Genomic DNA, 25,051 nt, shown 5'->3' with positions numbered 1-25,051 from the left:
CAACACCACAGTAAACTCTACTTGAACAAAGAATCATTCACAGTAACTGGCCTGCTGCTGGATTTTTATGTCCAGATTGTCTGGTCCAAATTATCTTATTCTTTTATTTTGTAAATGACCAACAGAATTTCTTTTGCTGTGCTCTTCTTCTTGTTGGTGTGGTTATCTGACTCTTATGCTGCCATTTGAGTTTTTAATTGACATTTGTGCCTGGGCATCTAGGCTACCAGGGGCACGAGTTTGATTAACAGAAATGAATTAATCAGATTGGGTGAAGGAGGACACAAAAAGCACTGATTGGCCACAGACGCAGAGAAGTTTACCTAGAATCTAACTGATTAAAATTAATCAATTAGAAAGCAGCAATAAATCACAAGGAAGTCAAAAGTTTGAGAACATGCATACAAGCAGGCTGTCACAAAAAATAAACTCAAAATGGAATGGGAATGCCGAAGAATGACGAGGCAACCACATTTTATGAGAGAACAGACCTTATTACTTTTATTTTTGTAATTTATGTTCACTGTGTCTATACCTTTTCCTGAAGTTTGATTGGGATGATGCCTGACTCACCCCTATTGACAAGGCACCATGCTGTGAACCTAAAAATATGTTTAAAGATTGTACATTTAACTACCAGGTTTACAATTTCCTCAATAACTATTTACAAAGAGTTGTGAATAATCATCTGCACTTATTAGCTAAGTTGGAATTTGAAATATCATTAGCTCCTATTGATTCTTTTATATTTACTGTAATTTCTTCTGCAATACATATAAAATATTGAAAAACATACCACATTTTTCATTTGATGACAAAAAGACAATATTGGTGTTAATTTTATAAGCTTACAGGGGAGTTGCATTTTCTGCTGAAATCTTGTAAAAACAAATATGTTTGTCTTTCTTTGCAGGGATGTCCAGAATGTTCAGGAAAACGGGTGAGTTCTTCTACCAACCATTAAAGGGAACATGTTCATTTCAAATGAATTACAAATCAATGTATACCCCTTGAACGTTACTGAATTCTGTTATAACTTCATGTGGAGGACTATCACAATGTTATGGGTAACTGAAGTAAAAGGACTCATGATCTTTACATTTTTTCCAATTAAAAGTCTGATATAGATTAATCTTAGTCTAAATCCAGCCCCTCTGTGAATGCCTCAGAGGTTTGTTAGAAAACATTATTGAACAAACAGCATAATAAACACCAGGGAACACAGCAGACAGAAATAGGATAACCATCTGAACTGGAGAGAGTCTGCAAACCTTCAAAGACATGGCTGTTCACTTTAAATGAAATGCTCAGGAGAGTATTCATCTAAGAAACAGCCAACCAAAGGCTTTATAGAAACTTTGGGCAAACATGTGAGTTTCAAAGTTGATAGACTTACTTCAAAAGATAATTTCAGTGTAAGGTAATAGATAGATTGAATGCCTACAATGAAATGCAATGTTCCAATTTAAGTGCAAACATAAAAATTTAGCAGTATAACATCAATAAAAACATACAATAAATACAGACAAATGCACATAGTTTTCACTTTTTAATACGGGTGAGGGATTATTTGGCCTGCATAGTTTTGCAAGGCACCACATGATTCAGGTGAGTGATTTATGTGAAAATAATACTTTAGGTATCCGGTCTTGTACTAGATTCTTATTTATGTCTTATGTTAGTGTTTGTCCATATCAAAACAGATATAAATCTTGAGCATTTAGTGTCAATGAATATTCACTGTTGGACTTCACCAAGTACTCCTATTTGCTATTAAAAACCCGTCTGTGTTCATTATTAGACAGCCTGCCCCTTTAATGTGGTCCAGAATGTATTTAAATTAGACTTACTGGGTGGCTGAGCCTTTGTCCTCAACCGGACCAAACCAGAGCCAAACAGAGACACTCTCAAATACTGGTCACAAGTTGACCCGGCCTGTTTTCTTTACTGGGTGCCCTGCCAACAGAATGGGTGAGGGACAGGACTTGTGTGGCAAGATATGGGCCGAGTCCTTGTGGAAACAGAGCACAAAAAGGCTGGAACAGTAAAGAGAGGTAGAGAGGTGGGGAGCAAGGGGAGATGTAGAGTTGATAAGCTGGCATTGTGGAGTTCCAGTGGTTAGAAATGAACAGGTCATTGTTTGATTTAGTCATTCCATTTATCTGTCTGGCTCAGCCCAGCTCCGCCTGTCTGAGGGAATAACAGTGCAGTTCAGTGCAATTTCTCTATCTTATCATTTTTATCTTAGCAGTTTTTTTTCTCCTTGTTTTTCTTTCACCAGGAGGGCTACTTATCAAACTGTATTCTGTGCTCTTAGACAGTAATATAAGTTTACATCCATATAAAATTTATCCTAAAGGCAGCTCTGGTCATGTTTGGATATTCTACTTATTATTTTACTTCCACTTCCTCTTTCATTCCCTGTCTCCACTTCCACATTTGACATTGTCAGACAAAGCGGATGATGGAATACAAGTGGCTTTGAAAGGCTTTTACTTGAACTGGAATGGTCATTCAGTACTTGGACGCAGATTTGCCTTGCCATTCTTCATCACAATGGAGGCTTGGTGCTTTGGAGGAGAGACATGTCAAACTCTGCTGACAGTCTGGCTGCAGGTCAAGACCCGGCTACACATGTTGTTCTTTGCTGTTGTTTTTAGCCGCCCCCAGTCAGCCAGCCAGCTGCACTGCTTAAGTGGAGCTCTGCATTTTCTCTGTCCGCCTGTGTCGAGTTAAATTTCTCTGAATACACCATAATATTTTCACGTTTTGCCGCATTAGAGGCATTAACTATTGTGATTCCTATCGTATCTAATAGACCAACACAAAGTAATGCATACTTGTGCAGATCAAAAGTAATTATTCTTGTTTTTGTTTCACTTTGTTACGAATAAAAATCTGAAAAGTGTGGTGTGCATTACTCCTTACTCTGATACACCTAAATTGCAACCCATTTAGAAGTCTTTCATGAATAAAAAAGCATTAGATCCCCCCTTTGTATAATCTAATCTCAGTATTAATCCAGCTGTTCTTTGAAGAACATTAGTGAATACACAGCATCATTAAGAACAACAAACACGGCATATAAAGTAGTGTAGAAGTTTAAAGCGGGGTTGAGTTATGAAACAAGATCCCAAACTTTGGACATCTCACTGAGTTCTCTTCTTCATAATGGAAAGAGTATAGCAAAAACCGCCAGTCCAAGGTATTTATACTCCTGAACCACTTCTATTTCAATTCCCTCCTGTTTTCTAAACCTGACTGCCATTCAGCTGAGGTGGTATTAGAATCTAAAAAAAATGATTTGCTCACTAACAAGAGTTTCAAGAATTTTAGCCAAAACTGATTGATCTATAATTAGTTATAATTGTTGAATCACTGCCCCTTAGAGGGAATTTCTTTCTTTTCCACTGTGAGGTTAAAGGAACTGTCCCTGATCCTGCACAAATTCAAACCATGAATGAGGAGAACTGTTTAGTTTGAAATGTAAACCCAGCTTTCAACTGTTTTTCCCCATTAGAAACCCTCCTTTCCCTCCTGGTCTGCTCTCAGTCAACATGCACAAGACTAAACACCCAGTTCAAGCTTGTGTCATGATTTGGGATTTGACATGAATTGATTCTTGTTTGTGTTTTTGAGGCTGCTGATTGGTCCTTCTCTATTCTATGCTCCTCTGAAACACCTACTGCTGTCAAATTAACACCAAGTCGTTCCATCTGTGACTCTGCCTACATATACCTGCCTCACACAACCACTCCCTGCCAGAACGTTTCGCCTCACCGCCTGCATGTTGGTTCCCCAAGTATCTGTGTGCTCAGCCTTCCAGTCCCGTTTTTCTGTGCTCAACGTGCCCTCACTAGTTGGCTAACTGGTGCTTGTGCGCACCGTCTGATTCGCATGTTCCTCTGTGGATTTGTGCTCACTCTGCCCTCCGTTGGGATCTCATCGGCTGTTACTCAGGTCATCCCCCTTCATCGTCACCTGGTCAGTTCACCTGAGTCATCATCAGCTGGTAGTTTTTTTTCTCAATCATCTCCTGCCCTACCTGCTTGTCATCTACGCTTATATCAATAAATCTTTTAAAACTCATCTCCATGTCCGGCTCCAATTTCAGGTTCCCAGAGTACGATTTAGGCACAATCCTTGGGAGGAAACAAGGCTTCATTGAGGATTTTCCTTGTTTTCCTTCTTTTCTTTGTTTTCTTAAGTGAAGGATGTTTCTTAAAACCCCAAGCTAACTCCACATCTGTGATCAGTTCTTTTTTCTCAGTCATATTCTGACAAATCACGATTAAAAGCTTGTTCATTAAAATGCTTCCAATTTCACTTATAAACAATGTGACACTTTGATTTTTGGGACCTTATTGTTTGTCACTGCTGCTGACCCTATCATCACTGAAGTCAATGCAAAACACACTTAGGGATGTAGACTTATGAGGAACATTCATCAAAATGAAATAAATCAAGATGGACCTCTCAGGGTTTTTAATGTGTGGGTGAGTTGATCAACTGACTTTGTAAGATTTGTGGATTCATAGATCATCCGAAACTGGTTGGAGCCAATCCCGATTAGAATCACCTCCTAAAAAAATATTTTAATTTAACTGAGATAAGACATTTTAAAAAATTTCCTTTTTCCTTTGTTGACAGATGAAGGCCTGTGGCACCCAACCACAGTTATACAGAAAGCCCTTAGCAATCGCCACATTTATATGATAAATATTCTGGTTGTTGATGGAATCAGAACAATTCGGGAGGAACATTTTGATTTAACACAAATTGCAGCTCCACCTCCTTTTTATGGGTCTGTCAGGACAGAGAACATTGTAAGTAGGCATATTTTTCTCATTAGCACTAGTTTTGGTCTACTATGTTTCAGAAATCCCCAAAATGGCCTCATCTGTTGAGTTAATCCAAATTCTGATCATGTCCATGTTGGACAACAAGCTGTGCATGTCGAGATGAGCAATTTTGAGACCAGATAAGGGGTTGAAATCAGACAGCGACTGGATACACTGCAAATCAGGGCCCTGATTAGGTTGAACATAACCTGATAAAATAATCAACATTCTCTGTTCAGCAGCATAGTAAATCTGAGATATGGTATGATGACGCTGAGCAGAATCTCTCTTGAAATGTGATGAAACTAGGGATGGATGATAATTCAATAACAATATATATCGATCGATAGACATATCGATGAGGGTCAGTAAAAACTTCAACAGAATAACAGTTTTCCGTCCTTTTGCATTTCAGCCATGTAAGTTAATACTACAGTCATTACATCCTCCCAACCAATCACAAACGCAGACCCCAAGCGCCGCCCCCTTCTAAGAGTTCAGAGAGCACACGTTCTTTTTAATTTTTTAAATACTTAGTTTTGGTAAAAAGTTGGTTGAATAAAGGGTTGAGTTAGAATTCAGTGTTTGTGTGTTCTGTATCTAAAAATGACTAGGGCTGCACTTAAAATATACATTTTGAATTTGTTGATAATTATCGATCAATATGATTTAGATTTTATTGATGTGCTTTTTTTCAATATCGTCCAGCCCTAGATGAAACTGTGCAGAGCTAACATCATGTTGAGTTTAGGAAGGTCTCTAGGCAGGCTGGGTGGTATTTAATCATATACCAGATGAAAAAGTGTTGCACAGATTGTTGAGTGATGTCCTGTAGGTTGAGCACATTATCAGATGTACTCACCTTGGAGCAAACACTTGAGACTGGGGCAGAAATTCACCCTCGAGCAGAACAACAGCCCTAAACATACAGTAAGAGCTACAATTGATCTGTTTAGATTCAAGCAAACTGATGTGTTCGAATTGACCATTCAAGGTTTGGATCGAAATCCAGTTGAGAATCTGTGACAGGATTTATTATTATACACTCTCCATCAAATCTAACAGACCTTAAGTTGTTTTTCAAAGACGAATTGTCCAGGATTTCAGTGTCTTAATGTACAATGCTGGTAGACACATATCTCGAAAGACTTAAAGGTAAGACTCCTCTAAAAGGAGGCTTTGCAGAATTTTGACTAAGGGGAGCTAAACACAAATACATTACATACTTTTCAGAGTAAACAAAAAAACATGTAATTTTCGTTTTTTTTCACAATTATACACTAATTTCTGTTGGCTTATAATATAACGTCCCAGGGAAATACATTGCAATTGGTAGTTGTAAAACAGTGAAAAACACCAAGGAATGTGAAAACTTTTGCAGGGGGCATAAATCTGTGACCTATCCTGTAACCGGCTTCCTTTTCTTTCTCTTTTCTTTTATGTTTTTCATACTTATAGGTCTTTCCTCACCACTCTTGGTCATCTTTTACTCTGAGCTGCCCTGCTTCTCCAGGTATCCTTCTGCTTATCTGCTTTTTTTTCTCCAGTTTTCTTATTTTCATTATAACTAACAGCACACAGGAGTCTCTGTTCCTTGTGATGTTAAATCATTCGATCATAAGGTACATTATATTGATTGTGAGACACGCGTCAGTTTAGTCTAACAAAGCAGTTTCAACCTTGTACACGGTTTCCTAGTTATGGTCCTACTGGTAATTTAATCTTGTGTCTTCGTTCCTTACAGTAAAAGGGAGTGGCGATAAAAGCGCATCCATAGACATTTCCCGCGCCAACAGCCTAACCGATGACCTGGATGACATGAGTGAGGATATACCCTTGCCTGTGGTCACCAACAAGAACCAGTAAGTCCCCAAAGGTTTTCCCTCAGCGCTCCCCTCGAAGGCGTCACCCTCTGTTGACCTCCATTATCAGATTCATTTTAGACTGATTTCCCTGCTAGTCATAGTGCCTGGAGTTCTTTTGTGACAGCAGAGAGCCACTTTAGCTGCTTTCTAAATGAAGCTGTTTTGTTGGTGTTTCTCGAGGGTTAGAGAGACTCTTGAGGGCCAAGGCCATATCAGGTACAGAGGGTTGTGAAGGGGATTATCCCTTCATTCTTGAGGGAAAAAACGTCTTTGACATTTCTTTGAATGGGTTGGAAAACATGTTATAGTACAGATGGCTTGTCATCACATGCCCTCACTGAACTCACGGTTGTTTGCTGTGTGAATCCAGAGTGAATGCTGATGCTCTCCTTCCCTCCTGACCTAGTCATTTAAACTGCTTTCATTTAAGCAAACCTCAGTTTGATTAGATTTGGTTTGCTTCCTGTGCTGTTGCAAAGCATGCTGGCTACTTTAGTGACTAACTCTCAGTCATCCTCTAACCATCCATCTTTTTAGCAGTTTCGACACCAGAACTACAACATTGTTTTTGTTACACGTGTAATCATGAAACAGTAACTGCAAGCATCACTAGAAGAAGGTAGACTTAGGCTTCTGTGTTTCTCCTTCTGAGGATGCGGCTTGTATGGCATCTTTATGTCCAGATTAGAAGTTGTAGCACACGGTCCATTTTTTAGTTCCGTTGCACCGGGCTGCAAAACTGCACCATGCCTGGGGGTCAGGCTTACGTGCACAGAAGGCTTTAGGTTGCAGTTTTCTTGTGGCGCTGTGACACAGTGACATGATGATCATTGATATTTCAAGAGGTGCACTGGTCAGAGATACTATGGCTTATTTGCCATCATCAATTTTGCAAAGCTGTGACCTGCCGATTGCTATTTTAGACGATTTCTATTTCTTGTCTAAAACTATGAATAACTAAAACATGTGCATGTAAATATTAAAAACAAGAAGTTTTTTATGCATGTCCTTTTTTTTCCTCCTTGGAGGACCAATTACAGTGTTTGGCTATTTTTTCAATTTTTTTTTCTAAATGTAATGGGCCACACTAAGGAGTAGCTGTTGGCATTGTTGCCCCGCCTTACAGCAGGAAGGTCCAAATTCTGGCCAGGGCTCTTTTGCATGGAGTTGCATGTTCTCCTTGTGCAGGTATGGTTTCTCTCCAGGTACTCCGGTTTGCCCTCTCAAGGACTGGTGCCCTGTTCAGAGTGTACCCTGCAATGGAGATAGGCATCAACCCTCCACAGATTAGCGACTATAGACAATAGATGGATGGATGTAAACATAAAGGGCTTGACACAAGAAATGTATTTTTTCCCTTTTAAGATCGATTCAAAAAGTTATGTCAAACTTATTATTTGAGGGGAAAATCATCCTCTGTGAGATTCCAGACAGTGTTACACAGCTCGGCATGGAATAAAACCAAAACAGGATGAGTTTACATTGTACACAGTGTTTAGCATCGTATGCAACCAAAAAGCACAAGTAGTGTAGTAAGCATCACTGACAGCTGTCATTATATGTGTAATAACTGTGGGGTCTGTTGACTCATGCATAAAACTGTGAGATTTCCAGTCCATCAGTCTTTTTGTTTCCAGCCAGCCAATCACTGATCAGGGCCAGTCAAGCATAAATCGGCAGATTCTGGCAACTGATTTTTAATTGCATCTCTAGACATTACATTTGTCACAAAGTTGTATGCAGGAGTTTTCCTCTGAAATATTTTGCATACAACTACGTAATCAACATTTTGGGTTGATTATGTAGCATTGTAAACAATACAACATTCTTCAAACAGACATAAAAATTGAGCATTTTTTCAAATGTAAATGCAAATTTAATTTCATATATTTTTTGCTCAGCTAAAACACTTGTTTTCAGTCTGTTTTACTCAAACAGTGCGAGTTAGGACTCTTGTGTCTGAATATCTGGAAGTTTTTCAAGTGCTGTTTTGTTCCAATGATGTTCCCTTTTGCCTTCACGTTTAATCATTTTGACTGTAAGCTTAACCTTATTTTGATATTTTATTTTTATTATTATATAGCAATATTATTACCAGATGATACTATTTGTGTTTATTCGAAACTAAAATACTAACAAGTGTGAAATTCCGTCTGAAACCCTCCCTGTTGCTGGATTTCTCTTGCATGGGTCTGAAAATGGTTTCTCTGTGAGCAGTTTTGTTTTTGTACGGTACTCTAATGTCTTTGTAGCATTTCAGCGTAGTTGCAAAATGTTTACTTAACCTGTTTGATAATGGGTCCTTATTTAGTGTGCCTATACGCAGCAGTACAAAAACACAACAAATAAGTCTAGCTTTGTATCACAACTAGGAAGATAAACTGTTTACCCTTTTTGTATCTGTAAGGAAACCAAATTGTTCATAAGTTATTAACTGTTGTTCATCAGTTTAATTCTTTTTATAGTTAAGTATATTTTTTTTAATAAATTGTGGCGCTTGATAATCATAAAAATGCTCAACTCGCTAATCTAAATGTAATGATACATTTTCAAAATATTGACTGAAACTCAATTAATTTTGTGGTTAATTAATTCATTTATTGTCTATTAATTAATTAACCATAAAAAATAATTGTGGTTCTGATCTCCATTTGAGTCATATAAAGCTATCATGAAATATAAGCTTATGACAGCAGATCAAACCAAATAACTCTACTGGTAGATAATATTTATTGTTGCCACATGATCACATTTCCTAATACCTCATCACCCTACTGTGTGTTAACCTCACTTTTCTGCAAAAGTAGCGTACCCTAATTGACACAGCAGAGCAATGACTTTCACACCCTTGTAAACCATACACATGCAGCATTCAGAACTGGAGCACATCAAAACCTAAAACTTATTTCAGATAATTAGTTAAATAATGTTCCTAAAGTCCTATTCTGATGGGATTAGTTTTACCTGGGGACCACATGTGATTTGTAATAATTATGGGGATTGTGTCGTTAATACCGTTCAAATTGGCCATGTCAGTAATTTGTAAAGTAAAAATTCCCCAGCAAATTATGTACTATATTTTTCTGTAATGTGTTAATGCTAATTCAATCTGAATAGGCATCTCTGTGATTTGAACAGAAGTGGGTGGGATCCGATACGTGATTAGGCAGTTTTTTGTTTCCTGGGCACAATTTTCGAAGAATGGAGGCTGCATTGGTGTGTTTAGAAAACCTTTTGGTTTAGAAAAAATCGATCGGACCGTAACGTATGCCATCAGAAAGGAAAGTCTGAAGAGAAGGAGCAATATCAGATGCCAATGGTGGATCACATTATGTATTACACTAGAAATAATTTTCTTCTGTTTGTAGCCTTCTGTTATTCAATTGGCTAGCACAGACAGTGACACAGTCGACTTGCGGCCATAGCCTGGAAAATAGTTTTAACATCAGCTCACACACTGATTCACATCATTCCTCGAGTCAATTGACAAAGTATGTGACCAACCAGACGTTAAATAATACACATAAGGCAGCACGTTAACGTCACATCTGGGAGATGTCTGTGAATTTCAGCAAAATCTCAGGTTTTGTTTATCCCATGCAAATGCGGCTTAAGATGGGTATGAGTTGACAATGTCACCTTGACATAGAGGGTGGGTAGGAAACATCGTATGCTCAACGTGTTTTTTTCTGCCCCCAAGAAAGTTGGATACAAAAAGACCAACAAATGCCAACAAATGAAATAGTAAAAAGACAAAGTGACCCAGACCCATTCACTTCTAACAATCTAAACAAGAGCATTGGACCAACAGTCAGTCCAATGGTTTATGATGGTTGCAGAGGAATCATAAGGAGAGTGTTGCCTTGTTAATTAACCATTTTCAACGTAAGATTCTAAACATTCTTACTGTCAAAACTGCAGAAAAAATAAGGTTGTGGGGCTTATTATACTACCTACAACTGGTTGGTTTGAAAAAAGAAGAGAAGATGGGTAAAAGGACAGCTGTTTTACCTTATTGTGGACTGCATGGAACGTTTAAGTAAAAACAACATTGAACCTAGACACAATTTGGAATATTTGTTAACAGTTTAATTGACAAATGTTTTTTCACATGACATTTTTAAATTTCTGAACTTTTACAAACAATTTTTTGTGACTTTTCACATGACTTTTCATCATGTCTAAAACCGTATTAGCAACAATTACATAATTTTGAAAAAAGCTCCCTTTATTGTCTGTTATTGTTGTATTTCCGATGCCATTTTGTGACCAGTCCTACCACTCATCATAATGGCCATTTGTGCTGCAACATAATTATGGAATTAGATACCTCGTCTTTGATTATGTAACACGATATTGAAGCTAAAAAAAAAATTGCTTCAAACTATATTGGCAGATAACAAATCAAATATCGTTTTTAGGCCTTTTTATTACTGTCTTTGGATGCTGTTCTCTACACTGGGATCTCTGTATTCACGTTGGTTATTTAATGTTGTTTGTTTTGAAGCCCTCTGTTTCTTTGAAACCAGTTAGTAATTCTTTATTTACCGTAGCTTTTTGTAATTCAGTTTACACTAATCTTTCTGTATAAAAATAAAAGACAGTGAAACCTAATAATATCAGGTAAGTCAAATTTTAGTGCGCTATGTTATGTATTCAATATATTATGTATATTCCAACTAAATATAATTACTTTGCAGGGCTAAAGAATATTCAATGCCAGTTTTTTTAGTTAATCTAACTTAACACTCTAAAGAGACTAATCTCCAACCTTAACTGAACTAATAAGCTAACTAAAGCAAGTGCAATGTAAAGCAGTCATAAGCGGGAAGATGCCTTTTCTCTCTTTTGCAGTCAGTTGACCTACCCCTCCGTGGCATTGGTTCAGGACTCTTTTTCCACACATCAGTTAAATTCTGCAAGGTACAGTACTGGGCTTTACCAACACTGGCTTTCTCTTTTTCATGTTCTTCACCTCTTAGAAAAAGTATCTTATATTTACTGCCATCAGATCATCATTAGACGCTGCCCAAACATAAATCAGTCATCTAAAATACGACCATCTCCATCATTATCATTGATGATGTGACTATTCAAAGATTTTAGTTTATTGTCTTTGTCCTTAAATAGAGTTTTTTTTGTTTTGTTATTCCTCAAATAAGTTTGCGTTTAGGAACTGAGAGTATTTTCATTACCAGGGACCTATTCCAGGATGAGGACTTCCAGACTGGATTCTGCTGATATTGTTTGCGCTTGATGTGTGAAAATAAATAGATTCCTACAGCCACAAGGACAGACAATGTATATTTGTATTATTTGTAGGGCTGCTTTGCCCAAAACTCCAAAGCCTGGGATTTCTGGGCACTCCCATAATAGCTGGTTTGTTTTGCCCTTGGTGTCACGCCACTACGGACATTGCTGTTGTTTGGCATCTGGATCTCTGCAGACAGCTCCCAGATGCAATCATACTGCCTCGGGCACCTTGCGTGCACATCCACACCATATCACTTTTCTGTTATTTCATATTCAGAAACGTCCTGAAGTTTCTCCACTCCATCCATTTGTAATGCAAATTTAACACAGACTGATTCCTTTCTTGGCTGATGTTGCTGCTTGTTCAAACAGCTCGTTGACAATACTGCTGATCTCTCTGTCACTTTAATTTGTCAGTGGCAGCACAAACTGGAACATTCCACTGTTTGTTTGGCTTCACTGAGGAAGCCCTCCCGTCCCAAAAAAAACATGCAAGAGAAGCATCGTTACTGCTGGCTGTAATGACGCTGGGCTTCTGAGGAAGTGGTGTTTAGTAATGTCTGCACACAAACTTTTATTTTTCTCTCCCTGAACACAAAACACATAAATATACTTATCTGCCTTGAGAAAATAAATATTATTTATTGGTCTTAGTTTATTTTAAATCGGCTCATGCTGATTTGTTGAATTTTATGAAGTTTGTCAGTTTAAAAGTCAAAACACAGACAGAAAAAAAAACACAGAATACACAGTTGTCAACATAGTACTTCCCTTTTAATTATAAACACTTCCTTCACTGTTTGTTTATCTACTCTTCCGCAAAAGAGACTTGATCTTGGTCCAGTTCAGAGAGACTCTGGTTTCCCTTGATTGTGTGCATACATCAGTGTGTGAGAACTTTGATGCTTGGTGTTGTTGGTTTGGTGTGAGGCAGCTTGTATATACTTTCATACAGACCTTTGATGATGTCAATTTTTGAGATTTAGAGGTTGAATAACATCAACATTCTTGGAGAGTGAGTAAATATTTCTGACACACATCTTTGACCGTAAACAGAGGAAGGCCTTGTTTAACTGATGGCAGTGGTTGTCGTTTACTCCTACCTTATTCTTTTTTTTTTTTTTTGCCTCTTGTTGGTCTGTTTTAGTGACTACTTTTTAGATTCTCTTGTAATCTAATAGGAGTTTAATCAGTTGTGAAAACATTAAATCACCACAATATTTCCTTTTTGAAATAAAGTCTCCTTTGCAAAGGGCTATTCAGTTGAGTTTAATAACCATCTTTTACTGGCTATTAATACTGCTACCCTGCTGCTAATCTAGTAAAGACATAAATAAACAGACTGTGACAAAATGACTTGCACACTGACCTGACAACTGGCAAGGAAGGAAGGAAGAAACTAACTGAAACAAAAGTAACTAACTAAATGTATAATGAACAGAATACTAAATAATGACAAGAAACAAGAAGGATAGAACAGCATCGACTAACAAATAATACTAATAGGTGAAAAACACTGAGAGATGGCACGATCCCCCCGGAATCTAAAAATAGACAAACACGTCGGGATTGTGACACCTGAAAATAAAACAGGAAGTACTTGGCTAGCCCCTCCCACACGCAGATACTGGATGTAGCATTTGAACAAAGGGACAAATAATGGTGAGTATACTAAAACACACAGGCCGACATATGCTTGGATGTAAATTCTAACAAAATACTCCCACAAACAAACCCGACATGGTATGTTAAACCAAAAGCATTACGAAGGACTGTAAAATAAGATGCAATAAAATACTGATATGTTTAAGAAACAAGTGTTAAATCAGAATTGGAATCAGAATGAAGTTTAATCGCCAAGTAGGTTTGCACATACAAGGAATTTGACTTAATAAGAATAAAATAATATAAAATAAAATTTAATAAAATGGATATATATACAGAAGCAATATACATTCAGTAAACTGTGTGTTAATGTAAGGGAGAAGCTTGTAAGCCTGAACGGGGGAGAGAGACAGTGTCCAGTGTTCATAAGGCTGGTAGCAGATGGGAAAAACTGTTCTTGTGGCGTGAGGCTGTGGCCCTGATGGACCGCAGCCTCCTGCCAGAGGGAAGTGTCTGAAATAGTCTATGACTGGGGTGCGAGGGATCAGCCACAATCTTCCCTGCACGCCTCAGAGCCCTGGAGGCGTACAGGTCCTGGAGAGATGGAAGATTGCAGCCAATCACCTTCTCTGCAGACCGGATGACACGCTGCAGTCTGCCCTTGTCCTTAGCGGTGGCACCATCGTACCAGATGGTGATGGAGGAGGTGAGGATGGACTCAATGATGGAGGAGTAGAACTGCACCATCATTGTCCTTGGCAGGTTGAATTTCTTCAGCTGCCGCTAGAAGTACATCCTCAACGTTGAGTTTCTACATAAATAGAAACTCAACCATTTTTGCCACACAAAGCCAGTTAAGAATTAGATAAGCACAACAAGTAACAAAACTGAGACCCTTCTGGTAGGAGCAAAATCTAGACTATCCAAAGTGGATAGTTTCTCTCTCTCTCAGTTGACAGCTCCACTGGTTTATTCACTAATTACAGATTCTTCAATACAGATGTTGACTTATGAAACCTTTACTTTTTCTGAAAACAATAAAATAAGAATATAACCATTATCTTAATCTAACATATTGCTAAAGTCCTGTCTCTTGCACCCAACATCCTGTATCTTTTTATCTCACAAGCTGGATGTATTGTTACACCCCTGCTATCTAATTGCTCTTCCTCTGGTTAATTGCCGCGCCTTGCTGACTCAGATCAGTAATGAGTGTCGTCCTGAGACCCGAGGGAGTTGCCCCCTTTTCTCCTGCTGATTATGGTCAGCCTCTTTGGACTTCTGCTCCTTTTCGTCTCCTCTGGGACTCATAAAAAAAAGTATGTTCCACCTGCAGACTCCCCTCTTAATTAGCTCCCCTCTCACAAGCTAGCAGGACATAAACAATGAAAAGCCACTGCTGCACAACAGGAGGTTTTCCAGACAGAAACATATCCCTCATGTCCGTTCGTCTTGGAGATAGAGGTTATCTCAAGTGAACGATGCTTTGTGCAAAGCTTTGAAGAAATTTACTTTTTGTTTGTTTTGTTTTTTTGGCCTGCTTGTCTTGTTCACTGCTACTTCATTTTGATGGCATAGATATTTTTAATGATGGCATTTAGTCAAAAGAAAGGGCTATAATGCGTTACTCTTTGTTGTCATACGGGTCCTTTTGTAAACCTTCAATGTTGTCTGATTGACAAATGCTTCTGAATTGACTTACCCTTAGTCTAACCTCTCCTCCTACCTCCCTACTCATTTTCATTCCACCTTCATGCTCAATCACTTTAAGAAACATAAGACATGTCATGGCTAGTTACTTAGGTAATCATTAGCACTTTTCCATTTATGCCAATATAAAGCAGACATTTTTATGCAGACGAATAGATTCTGTGGTGCAGATTTTCTGTCCTGAGGCAACAAAAAGGTCCAGACATGACCGCATTATGTAGAGGTAGAGTAAGGAAATAAAAGAAAAGGGGAAAAGCATATTTGTAGCCTAATCTATTTTAATATATCTTGCTCATAGAGATTTTCAAAAACAAATCAGTTTCCATAACTTTCTGCAGGGTTTTTCCATGCTAGCCGCTTTATTTCTGTGCCAGATTTATGATGCAGATCGCACTAAATACATGCAGATGCAAACACGCCCACCACCTCCAACACATGGGAGCAATTTGCACCTACTTTTGTGACAGATTGCGGCTGTCCTTTCTTTAGCCACAAACACAGCAGGTGCAGAAGTGATCAAAGAGACGGAGAAAAAGATTTCCTCGCAGACAACGCTAGGTCCTGACAAGATCTAAGCTCTGACCTTATTAGAGAGGTATCACATGGGAACGGTGTTTCTAAATCAATAAGGGATGTAGAGGGATTTAATGCACTGCTGCAGCACACATTTGAAGAACAAATAGGATCGATAGAATTAAAAAAATATTTCAGATGGCAACATTATCTCAGCTACTCTATACAAGTATGTGCTGTATAAAACTGGAATGTGTTGTCAGGATAAAAAGAGAAACATTTGCATGTGGTTATATCCTCTTATTTGCACTTCGTAAATAAATCTTTCGCTCAACTCATGAATTGAAGGAGTTCATGAATTGAAGACAAAAATGGGCACACTTCCCTGTAAATTCAAGCTTAATATGCAATGACTGTTCTTGCATTGCATTTGACTTCCAAACAAAGTTTGCTGTTTCAGACTGTGTTTGGTTTGTGTTAGGTAACAACTTTAACTAGTAAAATGCATTTTGAATGAGTGGAGTTACTGATGGCTTTTACAATTACTTAGATCTATGATTTCAGAATTCAGTTATTCAGTTTTTTTTCCTGTTTCATTTCAAGACTACTGAAAACAGAGGACAATTATTGGTCCAGTCTTAAGATAAATTCTGGAGTTTTCTGTCAGAAATAAAACTGTAATGTTTTACTGATATGGCAAAGCAACACACCTTTGGCCCCAGGAAATACATTAACCAGTAAAAGTGGGAATCTTTTTCTTTTTTTTCTTTTTTTTTTTTTTAGTTTTAACGTGTCCTTTCTGGCAGTGTAGCACTAAGAATTGTTGTCTTGGTGCCAAATGGAGCATAACACATTAAATTTCACAAAACTGGGAATCTGGAAAAAGTCTATTGCCGAAACATCAAACTCAGCGCAATAAACTTTTTTTCATGAGGTACTTAATTATAGTGTTTTATTTTTGGCTTGATGCTGGCGGTCCTGCATTGAAAACAGTCCTCTTGCTGCTCTTACATAGAGTTTGTGTTTACACAACGTTAATGTAGGGGGCTGATTCCAGTGTGGGTGGTGAAGACCCATACAACAACAAAAGGCTTTCAGTATGACCTGTACCGAGATGTTGGGGAAACCCAAGTTCTCAACAAGTGAGTATTACAAAAATAAACCATCTGGATCTGATAAACATTAGGTAGGTTTTTTATGAATTGTATTAGTATTTGATTGTGATATACCAATATAAAGTTGTACTTTATTGTGAATTGGAAGGAAATTGATACACAATCTTCAAAAACTGTCACAAATTAAAATTTGAAAATGCATTTAAATCAGCACCGTGCAACGTTTAGCCACTGGGGGACACGTGACCTGTAAATTTCAGGTTTAGCACCGCAACACTGCAGTGTCACAAAATTTAACAGTTTCTGTGTTTTACAATCTGACAGCAGACCACTTTGAAGAAGCAGATTGAGAAATCATGGAGTCACTTGTAAAGACAGGGCTACGTTCACGGCTCTAGATTATCCTCAGTCTCCCATTGAAACGGCGAGAGGATGAGGCAATGCCAGAGGGAGAGGGAGGGGGAGCTCCAGGAGCTGTGGAAGAAAATGGACGAAGCAGACCACAGGCTCAATCATCTGATTATGAAAGGCTGCAGGAACTTCAACAGAGGTGAACTATATTTACTGTATTTTGTGATAATAACTATGGCCATGGAAAACTTTACCTCGAGGATGAGAAAAGTAGAAGCATGTAAGGTTAGCTCTTGTAAGGGGAGCTCAGACTGTTGTAAAGTGGTGCTCTAGGTCATATGACCCACTTAGAGCTGGATCTGCCCCTCTCAAGTTACATAGGCATGTTTTTGAGAAGGGCAGCATGCACTGAGCATCCATATGCACCAATTACTGTATACTGACCTGTAAAAATCCTTTAATATATCTCAAACTAAGCTAATTCTTGGGGCAAAAACATAAATGGTGCTATTTTAAAAACGGCCCCTGGGGTCAATAATTCCAAAACCTTTGGCTCCAATTACTGCTGTAATTTTTTTTTACCATTTAGACTGAGATTCTTCCCATTTTTCTTGTTAACATCAATTTTCAGGACAATTTTCAAGTTTGGACTTTCACTAGGCCATTGTAATCTTAACCAGCCCGTTGTAGCTCTAGTTCCATGTGTTTTATAGATTAACTTTTAAGACCTTACTTTAGGATTTTAAATCTCCGATGGTTTAGCGCTTAACTGATTCATGCAGCGAAAACGAATCTTTGCACAGCTATTGCAAAAGTTGAAGCTAATGCTAAAGCTATCCTCTAGCCATAGCAAAGCGGAGAGCGCAATTCCACAAAGCCAGAGGTCTTTGGTGTGACAAACCCGGAGTGAGATATGGTCTGCTTTACCCAGCAAGACTTATCGTGACCCATGACAGCATCCAGTCCTCCTTTGCCGATCCACAGCAAGCTTAGAAATAGGCAGAACGTCAGCCTTCTACCTCACAGAGTCCTGCTCCGGGCTGAGAGCATTAGAGGAGAATGTGCAGCTGGCTCATGCTGCCACAAATTGAGCCTGCTGTCCAAATATTTTAACGTTTCGCGAACCAGACTGGGTCTGTTCTGTAAGTTTTGGAACAAAAAGGTTGTTACTGAAACTATTTGCTTACTTCAAAAAAATTATTTTTGATATAAAGAGAAAAACAGCTGTTTTTTAATTGGCCTTGGATAAATATACTAGAAAACCTACCGTGGAACTGAGTAACAGTCTTAGCAAGTTAAGTTGCCCAGACAGGGAAGTGTTTTATTTTTTTTTATTTATTTTTTGTTCTTTAAATTTCTTATTTCCAACAAGTTTTTTTTTTCTGCAGCTACATTTATGTTAGCCCGAGATGTTTTAGACAAGTGTTTGTTTTGTTATTACTATCTTTGTTCTTGTCAATGCAGAGCACATTCTTTAATATGTCACCATACTCACAGATTCTTAAAGTGCAGCTAATCCTTTTACATATGCCACTTTATTTAAAAAATTTGACTTATGTCGATCACGCAAAATGTTAAGAAAGGACTGACATAATAAGCTGAGAGTGAAGTGGGTTAGAGATATATGACCGTAACCCTCACAAAAATACCTTAGTAATAAAATTTTACTTTAAGAAAAGTTATTTTTATGTCACAGAAACCATAATTTAATCTACTTTATTCACAGCTTTTTACTCCCCTCCACCATTGCTGTTTCCAGTTAAAAAGTTTTCTTTAACCCGCAATGACTCATGGGTTAGGATTAGCAATGTAGGATACATCTGACCCATCCTTCAAATCAGGGAAAAGAAGGAGACTTTTGTCAGCCGCATTTGAAAGAGTCTTTGAAGGATTCAGACAGCCTTTGTCATCGCACTGTGATATAATCGGCCCACAAATACATCCTTCGAAGGATGCACACCCTGAATTGACACAGACTCTCTCTCTCTTTCACCTCCTCCTTGTCCCTATCCTAAATAAACAAGTGCTAAAAATAGACTCACCCGCGCTGCATTATGCTGGGCTCACAGTTAGCCGGTCTCACACACCTCTCTCTCCGTCTCTCTAGTTTTTTTGAGTCCATTTCTCATTTGACCACAGCATCTTTTACATTTCTGCCATGTATCCTACGTGGCTTGTGGTAAACTGGACCTCTTGTGGCTTTTTTCTTCTGCTCTTGACATGAGATAACTTTGTTGATCATGATCATAAATTCTTTAATGCAAGTTTGATACAATTGAATACAATTGAGAACAATAAAATAGACAATAAAAAGAGGGACTGAATAAAAACATGGGGCCACATTTTTTTATTTTAGTTATGGACATTTTTAAAACTGTGTGTTCTTTTCCTTCCGCTTCATTCAGCACAACTACTTTGTGTTGGTTTATCACATGAAATCCCAATAAAATGCATAGAAGTTTGTGGCTGTAAAGTGACAAAATGTGAAAATATTTAAGGGGTATAAATAGTCCTGCGAGGCACTGTAAACGCCACATTCGTTATTGTGCAGGGAGTGGCTTAATAAATCTCAGCTGCGCTTCTGGCTCCATCAGCTTTAGCAAAATGAGCCCAGGGTGCATAAACTAATGGACTGAAGTGAACTCATCACAGCATGCTGGTTTGGTACGTATCCCGGTGTGTAGTGTTTCAGGCTCCAGTCCAAACTCAGCATGAATAAGTACTCTTGAACAAGGGCAGGCTGAGTAGCATTCACAGCTGCAGTGCATAAAAAAATAGACAAACAAGAACTATATTCATAACCCCGAATTAAGTAGAACCTGATATTGTTTTTAAATGTAACATATTCATACAATACAGTTTGCAAAAGGTTGATCATGCTGCTAATTTGAGCCAACGTTTACTGTAGTTTTTAGAATTATGTTTGTTTTGCATTTATTGTATCTCACACATCCTGTTGTAAGTAGGAGCGGGCGTTTGAAATATCCACCAAGATTGATCTGTTATCCTCCAGCCTGTCTTGGTTTTTTTCACCAGATTCTGTTTCAGCCTACCCTCTGTAAACAGCTGTGATGCCACAAAGACAAAAGAAAAACAAAATGCACTTAATAAGGAAGTAAAAATAACTCAGGGAAATTGCTGTTTTCACTACATGAATCATGGAGCCCCTCAGTGACGTCATCCCTGCTCTTGTTTCCGTCCAGGACAGGGGCAAATTTAGAAAATAGGACAATGACTGGCATAATTGTTGGAGCGCTGTTAACAATTAAATACTTGCAGAACAAATGTAATGGCAATTAATGTTTTTCTTAACTGCCTTCATCATTTATTATTCCTTCTAGCTTGCTCTTGGGCAATTTCAACGTTAACCATGTTTACTTTAATGGGTTGTGGTTTTATAACACTGAGGTTAAATAGTAATTTTAACATAATTACCCGGCACAACTAGAGAAAATTAAACTGTTAGGGTTCTATAAATGGAAGCAAAGTTATGGTATAGCTTGAGGATATTTTTGTTCTGTGCAAGCACATCTATTGATAAACTAGCAAGTACATTTAATTGATATAGCACCTTTCTCAGGCAACAGTCACAAAGTGCTTTGCAGTCCAATATAATTTAGAGCCTTTAAAAGAGAAAGCAAAAATGTAAATTTTTTTCCCACACACCTAACAATTGCCCAGCGTGTAAAATGAGTTATCCTCTGTTTAATGCAGTTCATGAGAGAGTGATTCGGGCTGAGCACGTGGGTGTGACGCGCTGCACGTTCTCATTCACCTGGCTACTTTGTTTAGTCTTCGCCGTAATTGATGCATTAGCGAGACAACACGGGGTAACTTCAATATTCATAGCTTTCTTACCTCAGAAGACATTACAACTCTAAACAAAAGAGGTGTAAACAACTGCAGCGGCACTTGCATTTCCTCTTCTCCCATGCACAAGCACAACACTGGTGTAATTTCAACTTGTCACCAGAGGGGGCAGCCTTGTGTAAAAAAACTCTTTTACAATGTAGAAGACTCATTGCAAATTATCTTATACTCTCAATGGCAGCCTTGCCGCGAAAGTCACCACAACCAGTTTGTGTGTTTAGATGGTATATAGGTCTTCAGATAGGTTCATGTTGGTTTGGAAAACTTTTTCACATAACAAATAAATACCTCATTTGATATCTTCAGCAAAAACAGAAGCACATATGAGGCACACATACTTTTTCCCAGCCCTATCATACTGTTACATAGCAACAGATGCAGCAGTGTTGTCATGTAGTAAGCCTTATTTTTAAAACAACTGCTGCAATTTAGCTGAAGTTCTTCTTTTGTGTTTGTTAAAATAGTCACAGACTTACAGACATGGTTTTGAAGCTCAGGCATGTCTGAGCCTACCTGTTGTGACTTTATCTTTAATATGACAAAGCTTAACCTGTTACTTCAGCTGGTGCATGTTAAAGATGGACTATTGTTGCAAACAGTGGATTATTATTACGATGATCATGCTGGAGATGTTGAGGAAACTGTTCTCATTGAGTGATTGATTCAATACTGTGAGGAAAATTATGCTAAAATGTTTGTGTATTTTGATTTATCTTGTTGCACAAAGTACATGCCCTAGGACATGTCAGTCCTCTTGGGTCGGAGACCTTGTATTTAGGTAACACAGCAGACTTCCCTTTAGTATTTGCTCTAATCCTGGAAGCTCTCTTTTAAAGTATTGGCAAGTCAAAAGGGCTCAACCCAATCTTCTGACTGGACATAGATGCTCCTCTGTCTATTATAGCAGTGTTTTCTGATAGAAGCAGCTGTATAAATAGTCTTTATCGTTTCCCCTCTGCGTTTTGCTCCATGTTCTCCTCTCCCTCCTCCCCCATCTCCTGTATGCAGCTCAATTTCTTCTTCTATCCTGTTAATGAAAACAGTAATCCAGCACCTGAGCAGCCTGTTTGCACAACCAATTCTTTAGCCTTTCATGGCTCTCCTGGCCACCTGAGCAGCATGTTTGCACAACCAATTCTTTAGCCTTTCATGGCTCTCCTGGCTACCATTTTTTTGGGGCCAGACTTCCCTCTGATCTGAGGCCTGCAGGTTCTTTCGCCATTTGATGTGGGTTATTCAGAGGTTTATTCAGGTGTGGTAGGTTTGAGGAGCAGTGCTGCAAACGCATAGCCTCTGATGGTGCGTCCACCGGCTCCCAGGTGCTGGAGCGCCATCAGGGAGCCCACTGTTCTGGACCATGGTGAGAATAGAGGGCTTATTGATGAAAAGTGTCTGCTGGGCTCTGTGGTTTCTCCCCTCTTAAGAGCAGAAGCAGGGAAATACGGTGGACCAGGGCGTTAACCTGCTGCATAGAAAGAAGGGGGTGGCAAAAAGGGAGCTGTTACATCCTGGCTCAAGGTTCCACCAAAGGGATATTTATATTAATGTTATTGTGTGTGTGTGTGTGTGTGTGTGTGTGTGTGTGTGTGTGTGCCTGTATTTGTGCTGGCTGCTGAGTGAGAATGTTTTTTTTTTTTGATAATTTTACTAGTAAAGTGAGGACTTTGATATAAGATAAGGACCTATTTTTGGTCCCCACTTTTTTCTGGGCTATGGATTAATTTTAGGACTACAGTGCCATTTAGGTTAAGGTAAGTTTTGGGTCTGTACTGGTAAAGGTTATGTCTGGGGTCCAATTAGGGTCAGGATAAGGCCATAGAAGGGGTTGAAAATGAATGGAAGTCAATGGGAATCATGGCATGGTCCTCACCTTGTAATTAAAACAAGGATATGTGTGTGTTTGCTTGTATAGCTATCATTATGAGGTCAGTAGAACAAAGTTGTGTGGACATTGGCATTGTGAGGACATTTTGCAAGGTCCCCACAATGCAAATTAGGGTAATGCATAAGGTTTAGGGCTAAGGTGTGAATTGAGTTTAGATTAAGGTTAGGGTTAGGTATGTACCCATGACCTTAGGTTTAGAGTTAGGTTCAGGGTTAGGGCATAGAAAGGGTTAAACATTAATAGAAATCAATGAAAGTCAGTGCAAGGTCCTCATAACGGGTAGTAAAACAAGAATGTGTGTGTATTTGTGAGTGTGTTCTCCTAGCTCCGAGCCCACCCTGGGTAAGTGGCTGCCCCATCTGTTTAAATGAGAAGCTGCAAATGACTTAAATGGGGCGGAGCCTCAGCCTCAAGCAGGGCAACAACCCTAAACGTCCAGCATGCATTGGAACAGATCGATTTAGTTCTAAACATCTTCATGTGTTAGAATGGCCTTGTCAAAGCGCATAACTAAAGCAACGGGAGAATCTATGGCAAGACTTTAAAATTGATGTTCACAGACGCTCTCCATGCATTCTGATTAATCTTGGCTCTTTTGCAAAGAGGAATGAGCAAACATTTTAGTCTGTTGGTGTTCAAAGCTGATGAAAACATACCCCATCAGAAAGATGGTTGTGTAAAACAATGACTGATGAGATTTATTCATTCATTTATTTATTTTATCTACAAATGTTAGATTTCGAAATCTATTCCCTTCCACTCTACAGTTATGCTCTACTTTTGCCAGGGTTTGTGTGGGAAAACTCCAAAAAAGCCAAGCCAACTTTATTTATGAAGCACTTAAAAAAACAGCAAACACTGAACAAAGTGCTAAACAAAAGGAATATTTAATTCCTTTTGAATGAACGAGGCCTTAACAGAGCTTGTTGTTTGATATTTTGTGGAAATATTATGACATTTCATAATTTGTGTGTTAAAAGTCAGTAAACAGAAGCCACAAATAATGTATGACGGCCCATGCATTCCTTTGAAGAAAATTTCAGATTAGAGCTCATAAATAAAAACGTAAAAATTTAGAACAAATAAGATAATAATTAAAAGTGGAAATGAAATAATCCAAGTAAAATTAGCTAAATGAATTGCAACACTGACGAGAAAAAAAATAAAGAAATTGATTAATAAAATACACAGAAGTTGGTGGTTCTAATGTGACAAAATGTGAAAGAGTGGTATGGGCTAAGAATATTTCTGCAAGGTAATGTAGTTTGAAGTGTGACATTCTATTGGTGATATACACCTAGTGGGTCTTTGTCGATATTGAATTGCACGTGCCAGTAAACATCATTGATTAAAGGAAACAACTGTACCTCGCCACAGTTATGGGCAAGACCTCTGCAGGCTTTTCTGAGAAGTAGAGGCTTTTACTTCCTGGTAACATGTGCAGAGATTTAATGAGATTTCTCTGAAAGACAGTTCCTATTTTCAATTGAAATTCAATCCCTCAGAAGTTCTCTTTATCTCGCTGACCCCTGTGAGAAAAAAAAAAATCAACACCCTACTTGCTCTGTCACTTCCTATCGCAACAGCATCACTGGGCTGTTGCACTTTGCACGTCTTACAGGCGGCAGTCACCACTTCCTCGAACCTTTTGTAGCTTCACCACAGAATACAGTGGAAATGGCTTTTCAGCAGCTTGGAAAAAGTTAACCACAGAAGCACTGTTTTTGCAATTTTGACATGACGTGGAACTTGACTGTAACTTAATTTACATCTTAGCAGTACGAAGAAAAGGATGCAGTAAAGAGAGAAACAGACTTTTGTGTTTCTCTAAACATCTTAATACTACTTGACCAAAGCTGAAAGTTTAGCTGTCAGGGGATATCTATTTTGAACACATGATTGTTCGTCAAGTTTCAGTTAAATCCAAATATAGCCTTGATCATAATGAAAGACTCCCCTGTGACCAACAAGTAGAGCTGACAAATAATGTGCATTGTCATCCATCATGACTGGTCTTTTTGTGCTATATGTGTTGTAAGACGA

The 25,051-nt window shown here is 38.4% G+C and overlaps 1 protein-coding gene across 1 annotated transcript in view; it reads left to right on the top strand.

Annotated features, from left to right (window-relative positions):
• The first annotated feature begins 917 nt into the window (after nucleotides 1–917).
• LOC118560932 (potassium voltage-gated channel subfamily KQT member 1-like) overlaps nucleotides 918–25,051 on the top strand; it is a 299,911-nt gene continuing 275,777 nt past the window's right edge. The window contains exons 1-2 of the mRNA XM_036132493.1: nucleotides 918–940; nucleotides 6,586–6,703. Of these exons, the coding sequence (XP_035988386.1) occupies nucleotides 925–940; nucleotides 6,586–6,703 (134 nt within the window). The 5' untranslated portion in view covers nucleotides 918–924. The remainder of the gene's footprint in view (nucleotides 941–6,585; nucleotides 6,704–25,051) is intronic.

The sequence above is a fragment of the Fundulus heteroclitus genome, unplaced genomic scaffold (assembly GCF_011125445.2).
Source record: "Fundulus heteroclitus isolate FHET01 unplaced genomic scaffold, MU-UCD_Fhet_4.1 scaffold_52, whole genome shotgun sequence".
Classification (NCBI taxonomy): Eukaryota; Metazoa; Chordata; class Actinopteri; order Cyprinodontiformes; family Fundulidae; genus Fundulus; species Fundulus heteroclitus.
The sequence above is the reverse complement of the archived record's forward strand: the minus strand, read 5'-3'. Positions and strand labels throughout refer to the sequence as shown.